At 44.0% G+C, this 11,536-nt stretch overlaps 1 protein-coding gene across 2 annotated transcripts in view; it reads right to left on the minus strand.

Annotated features, from left to right (window-relative positions):
• Positions 1–488: 488 nt before the first annotated feature.
• tubgcp5 (tubulin, gamma complex associated protein 5) overlaps positions 489–11,536 on the minus strand; it is a 55,016-nt gene continuing 43,968 nt past the window's right edge. For both annotated transcript variants that reach the window (XM_041889520.1, XM_041889521.1), the window contains 5 exons: positions 11,202–11,350; positions 10,422–10,547; positions 4,200–4,288; positions 1,360–1,460; positions 489–1,204 (listed from right to left, as the gene is read on the minus strand). In XM_041889520.1, the coding sequence (XP_041745454.1) occupies positions 1,158–1,204; positions 1,360–1,460; positions 4,200–4,288; positions 10,422–10,547; positions 11,202–11,350 (512 nt within the window). In that variant the 3' untranslated portion in view covers positions 489–1,157. The remainder of the gene's footprint in view (positions 1,205–1,359; positions 1,461–4,199; positions 4,289–10,421; positions 10,548–11,201; positions 11,351–11,536) is intronic.

Raw genomic sequence — 11,536 nt, forward strand, 5'->3', positions numbered from 1 at the left:
CAGATCTGTGCCTCGACACAATCCTGTCTCGGAGCTCTACGTACAATTCCTTCGACCTCATGGCTTGGTTTTTGCTCTGACATGCACGGTCAACGGTGGGACCTTATATAGACCGGTGTGTGCCTTTCCAAATCATGTCCAATCAATTGAATTTACCACAGGTAGACTCCAATCAAGTTGTAGAAAATCTCAAGGATGATCAATGGAAACAGGATGCACCTGAGCTCAATTTCGAGTCTCATAGCAAAGGGTCTGAATACTTATGTAAATAAGGTATTCGTTTTTTTTGTGTGTTTTTTTAGAAACCTGTTTTTGCTTTGTCATTATGGGATATTGTGTGCAGATTGATGAGGGGGGAAAATTATGTCATCCATTTTAGAATAAGGCTGTAACGTAACAAAATGTGGAAAAGATGAAGGGGTCTGAATACTTTCCGAATGCACTGTAATATGATAATGTGTAATAATGTGACCAGGTTTGATTGCATATTTCGTTCTTATGTTTCTTATTATTAGTACATTTCAATGAACTCACTCTCAAAACTATCACCACGGTGAAGTAAATCTCAGAGATATTAAACATGCATTATTATGCTATTCTGGATTGACAGTTGTTCAATTGCTCAATTAACAAATGTAGAAATGCAAACAATTCAAAGATAATCTCACCAGAAATCAAAATCCAAGAAGACCAAGAAAATCCAGATCCGTATTTGTAAAACAGTTAACAGCGGTACAGTATTGTGCAGGAAGCCTACACATGGATAACCACCATAAAACAGCTTCAAAATCAACAAGATTTACAAGCAGTCACACATCTGTAATACTTCTGAGACTCTGTATTGTCTTGAGGGTATTGATGAGGAGCCAGTAGTGATCCTCCCTTCACAACCGGTCTGTTTCTCCAGCAGAGCACTAGCAACTGGGAGAGAAACAGTGACATCATTCTTCACCAGTCTTGTTTGATGTCAGCCATGTCAGTACAACAACAACAACAGTGACATCTACAGTGTATGCATCCCAAACGCCACTATTCCCTATGGGGCCTGGCCAAAAGTAGTGCACTTTAAAGGGAAAAGGGTGCCATTTGGGAAGTAGTCGGTGTTTTAGAGTCTTGAGGGGTGGTTTGGGGGTCGAGCAGAGAGAAATGTTCTTCTCTCAGCACTGTTCAAAGCCAGCCATCAGAGACAGGGCAAGGGACTCCACTATAAGAGAGAACAGAGAAAAGACAGTCAGGACACTGTTCACACCAGACCACACCAGACGCCCTTCACACCAGACGCCCTTCACACCAGACGCCCTTCACACCAGACACTGTTCACACAAAAATCTTTATTTAACAGATCAGTGTCTAACTTACAGTGTGGAAATGATCCGCGGCAGACAGCCTTGTTTAGTATAGTCACCAGGAACATGTGACAGTTCTTGAAATCAGATTCCATCTTATCAATGGACTCAATCCTGGAAACGACAGAGGAACACCATTTTCAATGTTAGGGTATCCACCTTATGATGCCCCGCCCACATGACCTACTTCCTGATAGAACCTGATTGTTTTGAATTTGAAATATATGTAAATTCAATGTTGAAGAAAATTTTAGAAAAAATGTAAACATTTTCATGTAGTATATGCACTCTGGAAGCACTCGGTTAGCATATTAGCATCCTCATAGACCAGGGGTCTTCAACAGGTCGATCGCGAAGCAACAAAATGTGTTAGTTTTTTTTCAGCTCTCAAACATGGTCTTCAGATTCGATTTAAGCATTGACATGGGCTCAGAACATCCAAATAATTGTAATTTTGAGTGTAAAACTGCGAAAATCGAATTCAGGAAAATACAAGGAGTGCCTGTTTGAAAGCTAGGAAATAATTAGTGAGTAGCTGGCGACATGTTTCATAATTTAAAGTAACTAGAAAAGGTTGGAGAGCCCTGTCAGACTTATGGTAGTGGGTTAGCATAATAGACTATCTATTGGTCGTTATTCATACAGGCTGTATCCCTTTTCAATCAAAGATCAATGCTTGAAATGGCAATATTGTTGGTCCGGTGTGGCCTAGTTGGAAACCTTGCAATGCCAAGAATTGTGGGTTCGATTCCCGCTGGGACTACCATTGGAAAAATGGATGCACACGACTATGTCGCTTTGGATAAAAGCTTCTGCTAGCTTGGAATACTTTTATTCTATTCTATATTTGACAGAATATCAAATGACAAAAGATAGAAATGGTGCCGAAATGTTTTATGTAGATAACATTAGAATATTTGCTATCTGTTGTGGTGCAAAGCTAACTAGCTAACCCGCCAAGTGAAGTCTGAGGATGCTACAATGAACAAAAATGAAATAAAAGATCGCAGAAATTTCTCACACAAACAAAATTCTTATTTCTCTACAATTTTATGCACAAATTTGTTTACATCCCTGTTAGTGAGCATTTCTCCTTTGCCAAAATAATCAATCCACCTGACAGGTCAAGAAGCTGATTAAACAGCATGATAGTGGTCCTCTGTAGCTCAATTGGTAGAGCATGGCGCTTGTAACGCCAGGGTAGTGGGTTCGATCCCCGGGACCACCCATACGTAAACATTTATGCACGCATGACTGTAAGTCGCTTTGGATAAAAGCGTCTGCTAAATGGCATATTATTATTATATCATTACACAGGTGCACCTTGTGCTGGGGACAATAAAAGGCCACTCTAAAATGTGCAGTTTTGTCACACAACACAATGCCACAGATGTCTCAAGTTTTGAGGGAGCGTGCAATTGGCATGCTGACTGCAGGAATGTCCACCAGAGCTGTTACCAGAGACTTGAATGTTAATTTCTCTACCATAAGCCACCTCCAACGTCATTTTAGAGAATTTGGCAGTATGTCCAACTGGCCTTAACTACAGACTACGTGTAACCACGCCAGCCCAGGACCTCCACATCCGGCTTCTTCACCTGCGGGATCGTCTCAGACCAGCCACCCGGACAGCTGATGAAACTGTGTGTTTGCACAACCGAAGAATTTCTGCACAAACTGTCAGAAACCGTCTCAGGGAAGCTCTTCTGCGTGCTCGTCATCCTCACCAGGGTCTTGACCTGACTGCAGTTCAGCGTCGTAACCGATTTCATGTGGGCTACGGACAACGAACACAATTGCATTTTATCGATGGTAATTTGAATGCAGAGATACCGTGACGAGATCCTGAGGCCCATTGTCGTGCCATTCATCCACCACCATCACCTCATGTTTCAACATGATAATGCACAGCCCCATGTCGCAAGGATCTGTACACAATTCCTGGAAGCTGAACATTTCCCAGTTCTTCCATGGCCTGCATACTCACCAGACATGTCACCAATTGAGCATGTTTGGGATGCTCTGGACCGACGTGTATGACAGCGTGTTCCAGTTCCCGCCAATATCCAGCAACTTCACACAGAGTGGGACAACATTCCACAGTCCACAATCAACAGCCTGATCAACTCTATGTGAAGGAGATGTCACGCTGCATGAGGCAAATGGTCACACCAGATACTGACTGGTTTTCTGATCCACGCCCCTACCTTTATTTTAAGGTATCTGTGACCAACAGATGCATATCTGTATTCCCAGTCATGTGAAATCCATAGATTAGGGCCTAATGAATTTATTTCAGTTGACTGATTTCCTTATATAAACTGTAACTCAGTAAAATCGTAGAAGTTGTTGCATGTTGCGTTTATATTTTTGTTCAGTGTAATATGCCGAGTGATTCCGAGTGTGTATACTACGTGAAAACAAACGTTTACATTTTTTAAATAATTTTCCTCACCAGAGGATTACCATATCTTAGAAATTATGTGAACGTTATTTAATAGTTTATACAAATGTAATTTAAATTTAACTGAAAAAAATTCCTCACCAGAGGATTACCATATCTTAACAATTCTGTGAAGGTTATTTAACAGTTTTTACAAAAGTAAATTAAATTTAACGGCTATGTTCCAATTAGCCAGAAAGAGGAAAACAACTTGCCGTTGTTTCCAGGAATCATAAGGTGAATAAATGGACGATTCTAATAAGCAGAATAACATTCATTGTAAGATTTAAAGGAAAGACCCTGAGAGAGTCAGAGCGGTCCTTCGAGACAGATATCATCTCTACTTAACATAAACACATGATTGCTTGTAATCATAATAGCTGATTTGGCTAATAAATGACAGCACTCACTTCCATGCTCCAAAGCCAACCTGCCAGCGGTCTGAGAAGATGAGGACCAGATTGAGAACCTTCATGATCGCCTCCTTCACAAAGCTCACCTGGAGACAAAACATCCCCAGTTACATTATGAAAACTCTAGTGTTGCTCTCTGCAGGGGCTTCTGTGTTCTGTAGCAGGACTGCATCGCCTTGCCTCAGGAGATGGACCATGTCTCCATGGGGAAAGTGGGACAGCTTCTCTTAAATCATGATGGACAGGTATCTAGTGGACAGGTAACTATCTAAGTGGACAGGATAGGGCTCTAACTCCTCTAGCCCCACAGTGAAATAGGGTGCAGGCCAGGCAGCAGGCTGTTAGCCAACCTGCCAGCTTAGTGGAGTCTGCCAATAGCATAGTCAGTGTAGTCAGCTCAGCCATACCCATTGAGACTGTGTCTGTGCCTCGACCTAGGTTGGGCAAAACTAAACATGGTGGTGTTCACCCTAGCAATCTTATTAGGATAAAGACCTCCTCCATTCCTGCCATTATTGAAAGAGATCGTGATACCTCACATCTCAAAATAGGGTTACTTAATGTTAGATCCCTCACTTCAAAGGCAGTCATAGTCAATGAACTAATCACTGATCATAATCTTGATGTGATTGGCCTGACTGAAACATGGCTTAAGCCTGATGAATTTGCTGTGTTAAATGAGGCCTCACCTCCTGGTTACACTAGTGACCATATTCCCCGTGCATCCCGCAAAGGCGGAGGTGTTGCTAACATTTACGATAGCAAATTTCAATTTACAAAAAAAAATGACGTTTTCATCTTTCGAGCTTCTAGTCATGAAATCTATGCAGCCTACTCAATCACTTTTTATAGCTACTGTTTACAGGCCTCCTGGGCCATATACAGCGTTCCTCTCTGAGTTTCCTGAATTCCTATCAGACCTTGTAGTCATAGCAGATCATATTCTAATTTTTGGTGATTTTAATATTCACATGGAGAAGTCCACAGACCCACTCCAAAAGTCTTTCGGAGCCATTATCGACTCAGTGGGTTTTGTCCAACATGTCTCTGGACCTACTCACTGCCACAGTCATACTCTGGACCTAGTTTTGTCCCATGGAATAAATGTTGTAGATCTTAATGTTTTTCCACAAAATCCTGGACTATCGGACCACCATTTTATTACGTTTGCAATCGCAACAAATAATCTGCTCAGACCCCAACCAAGGAGCATCAAAAGTCGTGCTATAAATTCTCAGACAACACAAAAATTCATTGATGCCCTTCCAGACTCCTTCTGCCTACCCAAGGACGTCAGAGGACAAAAATCAGTTAACCACTTAACTGAGGAACTCAATTTAACCTTGCGCAATACCCTAGATGCAGTTGCACCCCTAAAAACGAAAAACATTTGTCATAAGAAACTAGCTCCCTGGTATACAGAAAATACCCGAGCTTTGAAGCAAGCTTCCAGGAAATTGGAACGGAAATGGCGCCACACCAAACTGGAAGTCTTCCGACTAGCTTGGAAAGACAGTACCGTGCAGTACCGAAGAGCCCTCACTGCTGCTCGATCATCCTACTTTTCCAAATTAATCGAGGAAAATAAGAACAATCCAAAATTTCTTTTTGATACTGTTGCAAAGCTAACTAAAAAGCAGCATTCCCCAAGAGAGGATGGTTTTCACTTCAGCAGTGATAAATTCATGAACTTCTTTGAGGAAAAGATCATGACCATTAGAAAGCAAATTACGGACTCCTCTTTGAATCTGCGTATTCCTCCAGGGCTTAGCTGTCCTGGATCTGCACAGCTCTGCGAGGGCCTGGGATCGGGAGAGACACTTAAGTGTTTTAGTACTATATCTCTTGACACAATGATGAAAATAATCATGGCCTCTAAACCTTCAAGCTGCATACTGGATCCTATTCCTACTAAACTGCTGAAGGAGCTGCTTCCTGTGCTTGGCCCTCCTATGTTGAACATAATAAACAGCTCTCTATCCACCGGATGTGTACCAAACTCACTAAAAGTGGCAGTGATAAAGCCTCTCTTGAAAAAGCCAAACCTTGACCCGGAAAATATAAAAAACTATCGGCCTATATCGAATCTTCCATTCCTCTCAAAAATTTTAGAAAAAGCTGTTGCGCAGCAACTCACTGCCTTTCTGAAGACAAACAATGTATACGAAATGCTTCAGTCTGGTTTTAGACCCCATCATAGCACTGAGACTGCACTTGTGAAGGTGGTAAATGACCTTTTAATGGCGTCAGACCGAGGCTCTGCATCTGTCCTCGTGCTACTAGACCTTAGTGCTGCCTTTGACACCATCGATCACCACATTCTTTTGGAGAGACTGGAAACCCAAATTGGTCTACACGGACAAGTTCTGGCCTGGTTTAGATCCTACCTGTCGGAAAGATATCAGTTTGTCTCTGTGAATGGTCTGTCCTCCGACAAATCAACTGTACATTTCGGTGTTCCTCAAGGTTCCGTTTTAGGACCACTATTGTTTTCACTATATATTTTACCTCTTGGGGATGTTATTCGAAAACATAATGTTAACTTTCACTGCTATGCGGATGACACACAGCTGTACATTTCAATGAAGCATGGTGAAGCCCCAAAATTGCCCTCGCTAGAAGCCTGTGTTTCAGACATAAGGAAGTGGATGGCTGAAAACTTTTTACTTTTAAACTCGGACAAAACAGAGATGCTTGTTCTAGGTCCCAAGAAACAAAGAGATCTTCTGTTAAATCTGACAATTCATCTTGATGGTTGTAAAGTCGTCTCAAATAAAACTGTGAAGGACCTAGGCGTTACTCTTGACCCTGATCTCTCTTTTGACGAACATATCAAGACTGTTTCAAGGACAGCTTTTTTCCATCTACGTAACATTGCAAAAATCAGAAATTTTCTGTCCAAAAATGATGCAGAAAAATTAATCCATGCATTTGTTACTTCTAGATTAGACTACTGCAATGCTCTATTTTCCGGCTACCCGGATAAAGCACTAAATAAACTTCAGTTAGTGCTAAATACGGCTGCTAGAATCCTGACTAGAACCAAGAAATTTGATCATATTACTCCAGTGCTAGCTTCCCTACACTGGCTTCCTGTTAAGGCAAGGGCTGATTTCAAGGTTTTACTGTTAACCTATAAAGCGTTACATGGGCTTGCTCCTACCTATCTTTCCGAGTTGGTCCTGCCGTACATACCAATACGTACGCTACGGTCACAAGACGCAGGCCTCCTAATTGTCCCTAGAATTTCTAAGCAAACAGCGGGAGGCAGGGCTTTCTCCTATAGATCTCCATTTTTATGGAACAGTCTGCCTACCCATGTGAGAGACGCAGACTCGGTCTCAACCTTTAAGTCTTTACTGAAGACTTATCTCTTCAGTAGGTCATATGATTGAGTGTAGTCTGGCCCAGGAGTGTGAAGGTGAACGGAAAGGCTGGAGCAACGAACAGCCCTTGCTGTCTCTGCCGGGCCGGTTCCCCTCTCCACTGGGGTTCTCTGCCTCTAACCCTGTTGCAGGGGCTGAGTCACTGGCTTGCTGGTGCTCTTTCATGCCGTGCCTGGGAGGGGGTGCGTCACTTGAGTGGGTTGAGTTACTGACGTGATCTTCCTGTCTGGGTTGGCGCCCCCCCTTGGTTTGTGCTGTGGTGGAGACCTCTGTGGGCTATACTCGGCCTTGTCTCAGGATTGTAAGTTGGTGGTTGGGGATATCCCTCTAGTGGTGCGGGGGCTGTGCTTTGGCGGAGTGGGTGGGGTTATATCCTTCCTGTTTGGCCCTGTCCGGGGTTTCTTCGGATGGGGCCACAGTGTCTCCGGACCGCTCCTGTCTCAGCCTCCAGTATTTATGCTGCAGTAGTTTATGTGTCGGGGGGCTGGGGTTAGTTGGTTATACCTGGAGTACTTCTCCTGTCTTATCCAGTGTCCTGTGTGAATTTAAGTATGCTCTCTCTAATTCTCTCGTTCTCTCTTTCTCTCTGAGAACCTGAGCCCTAGGACCATACGTCAGGACTACCGGGCATGATGACACCTTGCTGTCCCCAGTCCGCCTGGCCTTGCTGCTATTCCAGTTTCAACTGTTCTGCCTGCGGCTACGAAACCCCTACCTGTCCCAGACCTGCTGTTTTCAACTCTAAATGATCGGCTATGAAAAGCCAACTGAGAGACCTGAGCCCTAGGACCATACGTCGGGACTACCGGCCGTGGTGACTCCTTGCTGTCCCCAGTCCGCCTGGCCTTGCTGCTATTCCAGTTTAAACTGTTCTGCCTGCGGTTATGGAACCCCTACCTGTCCCAGACCTGCTGTTTTAAACTCTAATGATCGGCTATGAAAAGCCAACTGAGATTTATTCCTGATTATTATTTGACCATGCTTGTCACTTATGAACATTTTTGAACATCTTGGCATGGTTCTGTTATAATCTCCACCCGGCACAGCCAGAAGAGGACTGGCCACCCCTCATAGCCTGGTTCCTCTCTAGGTTTCTTCCTAGGTTTTGCCTTTCTAGGGAGTTTTTCCTAGCCACCGTGCTTCTACACCTGCATTACTAGCTGTTTGGGGTTTTAGGCTGGGTTTCTGTACAGCACTTCGAGATATTAGCTGATGTAAGAAGGGCTATATAAAATAAAATTGATTGATTGATTGATTGACAGGTATCTATCTAGTGGACAGGTATCTGTAGGACAGGTATCTAGTGGACAGGTATCTAGTGGACAGCTATCGTCAAACATCTCATTCCAAAATCATGGGCATTAATATGGAGTTGGTCCCCCCTTTGCTGCTATAAAAGCCTCCACTCTTCTGGGAAGGCTTTCCACTAGATGTTGGAACATTGCTGCGGGGACTTGCTTCCATTCAGCCACAAGAGCATTAGTGAGGTCGGGCACTGATGTTGGGTGATTAGGCCTGGCTCGCAGTCGGCGTTCCAATTCATCCCAAAGGTGTTCGATGGGGTTGAGGTCAGGGCTCTGTGCAGGCCAGTCAAGTTCTTAAACACCGATCTCGACAAACGATTTCTGTATGGAGCTCGCTTTGTGCACGGGGGCATTGTCATGCTGAAACAGGGCCAAGACAAACATTGGCAGTAGAATGGCCTTACTGAAGAGCTCAGTGACTTTCAATGTGGCACCGTCATAGGATGCCACCTTTCCAACAAGTCAGTTCGTCAAATTTCTGCCCTGCTAGAGCTGCCCCAGTCAACTGTAAGTGCTGCTATTGTGAAGTGGAAACGTCTAGGAGCAGCAACGGCTCAGCCGCAAAGTGGTAGGCCACACAAGCTCACAGAACGGGACCGCTGAGTGCTGAAGTGCGTAGCGTGTAAAAATCGTCTGTCCTCGGTTCCAACACTCACTACCGAGTTCCAAACTACCTCTGGAAACAATGTCAGCACAATAACTGTTCATCGGGAGCTTCATGAAATTGGTTTCCATGGCCGAGCAGCCGCACACAAGCCTAAGATCACCATGCGCAATGCCAAGCGTCGGCTGGAGTGGTGTAAAGCTCGCCGCCATTGGACTCTGGTGCAGTGGAAACGCGTTCTCTGGAGTGATGAATCACGCTTCACCATCTGGCAGTCCGACGGACGATTCTGGGTTTGGCGGATGCCAGGAGAACGCTACCTGCCCCAATGCATAGTGCCAACTGTAAAGTTTGGTGGAGGAGGAATAATGGTCTGGGGCTGTTTTTCATGGTTCGGGCTAGGCCCCTTAGTTCCATTGAAGAGAAATCTTAACGCTACAGCATACAATGACATTCTAGACGATTCTGTGCTTCCAACTTTGTGGCAACAGTTTGGGGAAGGCCCTTTCCTATTTCAGCATGACAATGCCCCCGTGCACAAAGCGAGGTCCGTACAGAAATGGTTTGTCGAGATCGGTGTGGAAGAACTTGACTGGCCTGAAGAGCCCTGACCTCAACTCCATCGAACACCTTTGTGATGAATTGGAACGCCGACTGCGAGCCAGGCCTAATCACCCAACATCAGTGCCCGACCTCACTAATGCTCTTGTGGCTGAATGGAAGCAAGTCCCAGCAGCAATGTTCCAACATCTAGTGGAAAGCCTTCCCAGAAGAGTGGAGGCTGTTATAGCAGCAAAGGGGGGACCAACTCCATATTAATGCCCAGGATTTTGGAATGAGATGTTGGACCAGCAGGTGTCCACATACTTTTGGTCATGTAGTGTATCTAGTAGACCAGTATCTATAGGACAGGTATCCATCTTACCTTCTCTCGCAACAGACAGCGGTCGTGGATAGTGGACAGGTATCGATAGTGGATCTTAATCAGCTGGTCCAGGTCTTTAGCCTCCTGAACCTGGTGCTGGAACTCCAGACCAGTGCTGTGAAGAATCTAACAAGATAGGGATATCGCCAAGATATGGAACATTTAGATATTGACCAAAAAATCTATGCAGACATGTATTATGATTAGAGCGGCATACAGATGCCTGATGGGAAACTAGACTAGAACTACAACTAGACCAGAACTACAACTAGACTAGAACTACAACTAGACTAGAACTACAACTAGACCAGAGCTACAACTAGACCAGAGCTACAACTAGACTAGAACTACAACTAGACCAGAACTACAACTAGACTAGAACTACAACTAGACTAGAACTACAACTAGACCAGAGCTACAACTAGACCAGAACTACAACTAGACTAGAACTACAACTAGACCAGAGCTACAACTAGACTAGAACTACAACTAGACCAGAACTACAACTAGACCAGAGCTACAACTAGACCAGAACTACAACTAGACTACAACTACAACTAGACTAGAACTACAACTAGACCAGAACTACAACTAGACCAGAGCTACAACTAGACCAGAACTACAACTAGACTAGAACTACAACTAGACTAGAACTACAACTAGACTAGAACTACAACTAGACTAGAACTACAACTAGAACTGGCTCCTTGCTCCTTCTGTCTCTTCCATTGATGACCTATGAACTTGACCAGCAGTAATACATGTTCTATATGGTCTTACTCTAGTCACTATGTAGTTGTGAAGGCTGTTGACGAAGTGCATCAGTTTGACCCGTAGCAGAAACATCCTGTGGATCTGCTGCTTGATTGGCTCTTTAGCCTTCCCCTCCTCCGGTACACCTTCCAACCGCTCAGCAGCTACGGTCAAATCTATAGGAGGAAATAATACAACCTTAACACCTGTGTGGTCATGACATTCAGAAATCCCTGATGTTTTGAGAGATTATTTTCTTATTTGACCTTTGCTGTTATATATTTGAAATATATTTCATTGTGAAGCATTTAGGTCATACAGTTATAATTACATAGGGATGGGTTTCCGTCAGGACAACGTGG

The sequence above is a fragment of the Coregonus clupeaformis genome, unplaced genomic scaffold (assembly GCF_020615455.1).
Source record: "Coregonus clupeaformis isolate EN_2021a unplaced genomic scaffold, ASM2061545v1 scaf0028, whole genome shotgun sequence".
Classification (NCBI taxonomy): domain Eukaryota; kingdom Metazoa; phylum Chordata; class Actinopteri; order Salmoniformes; family Salmonidae; genus Coregonus; species Coregonus clupeaformis.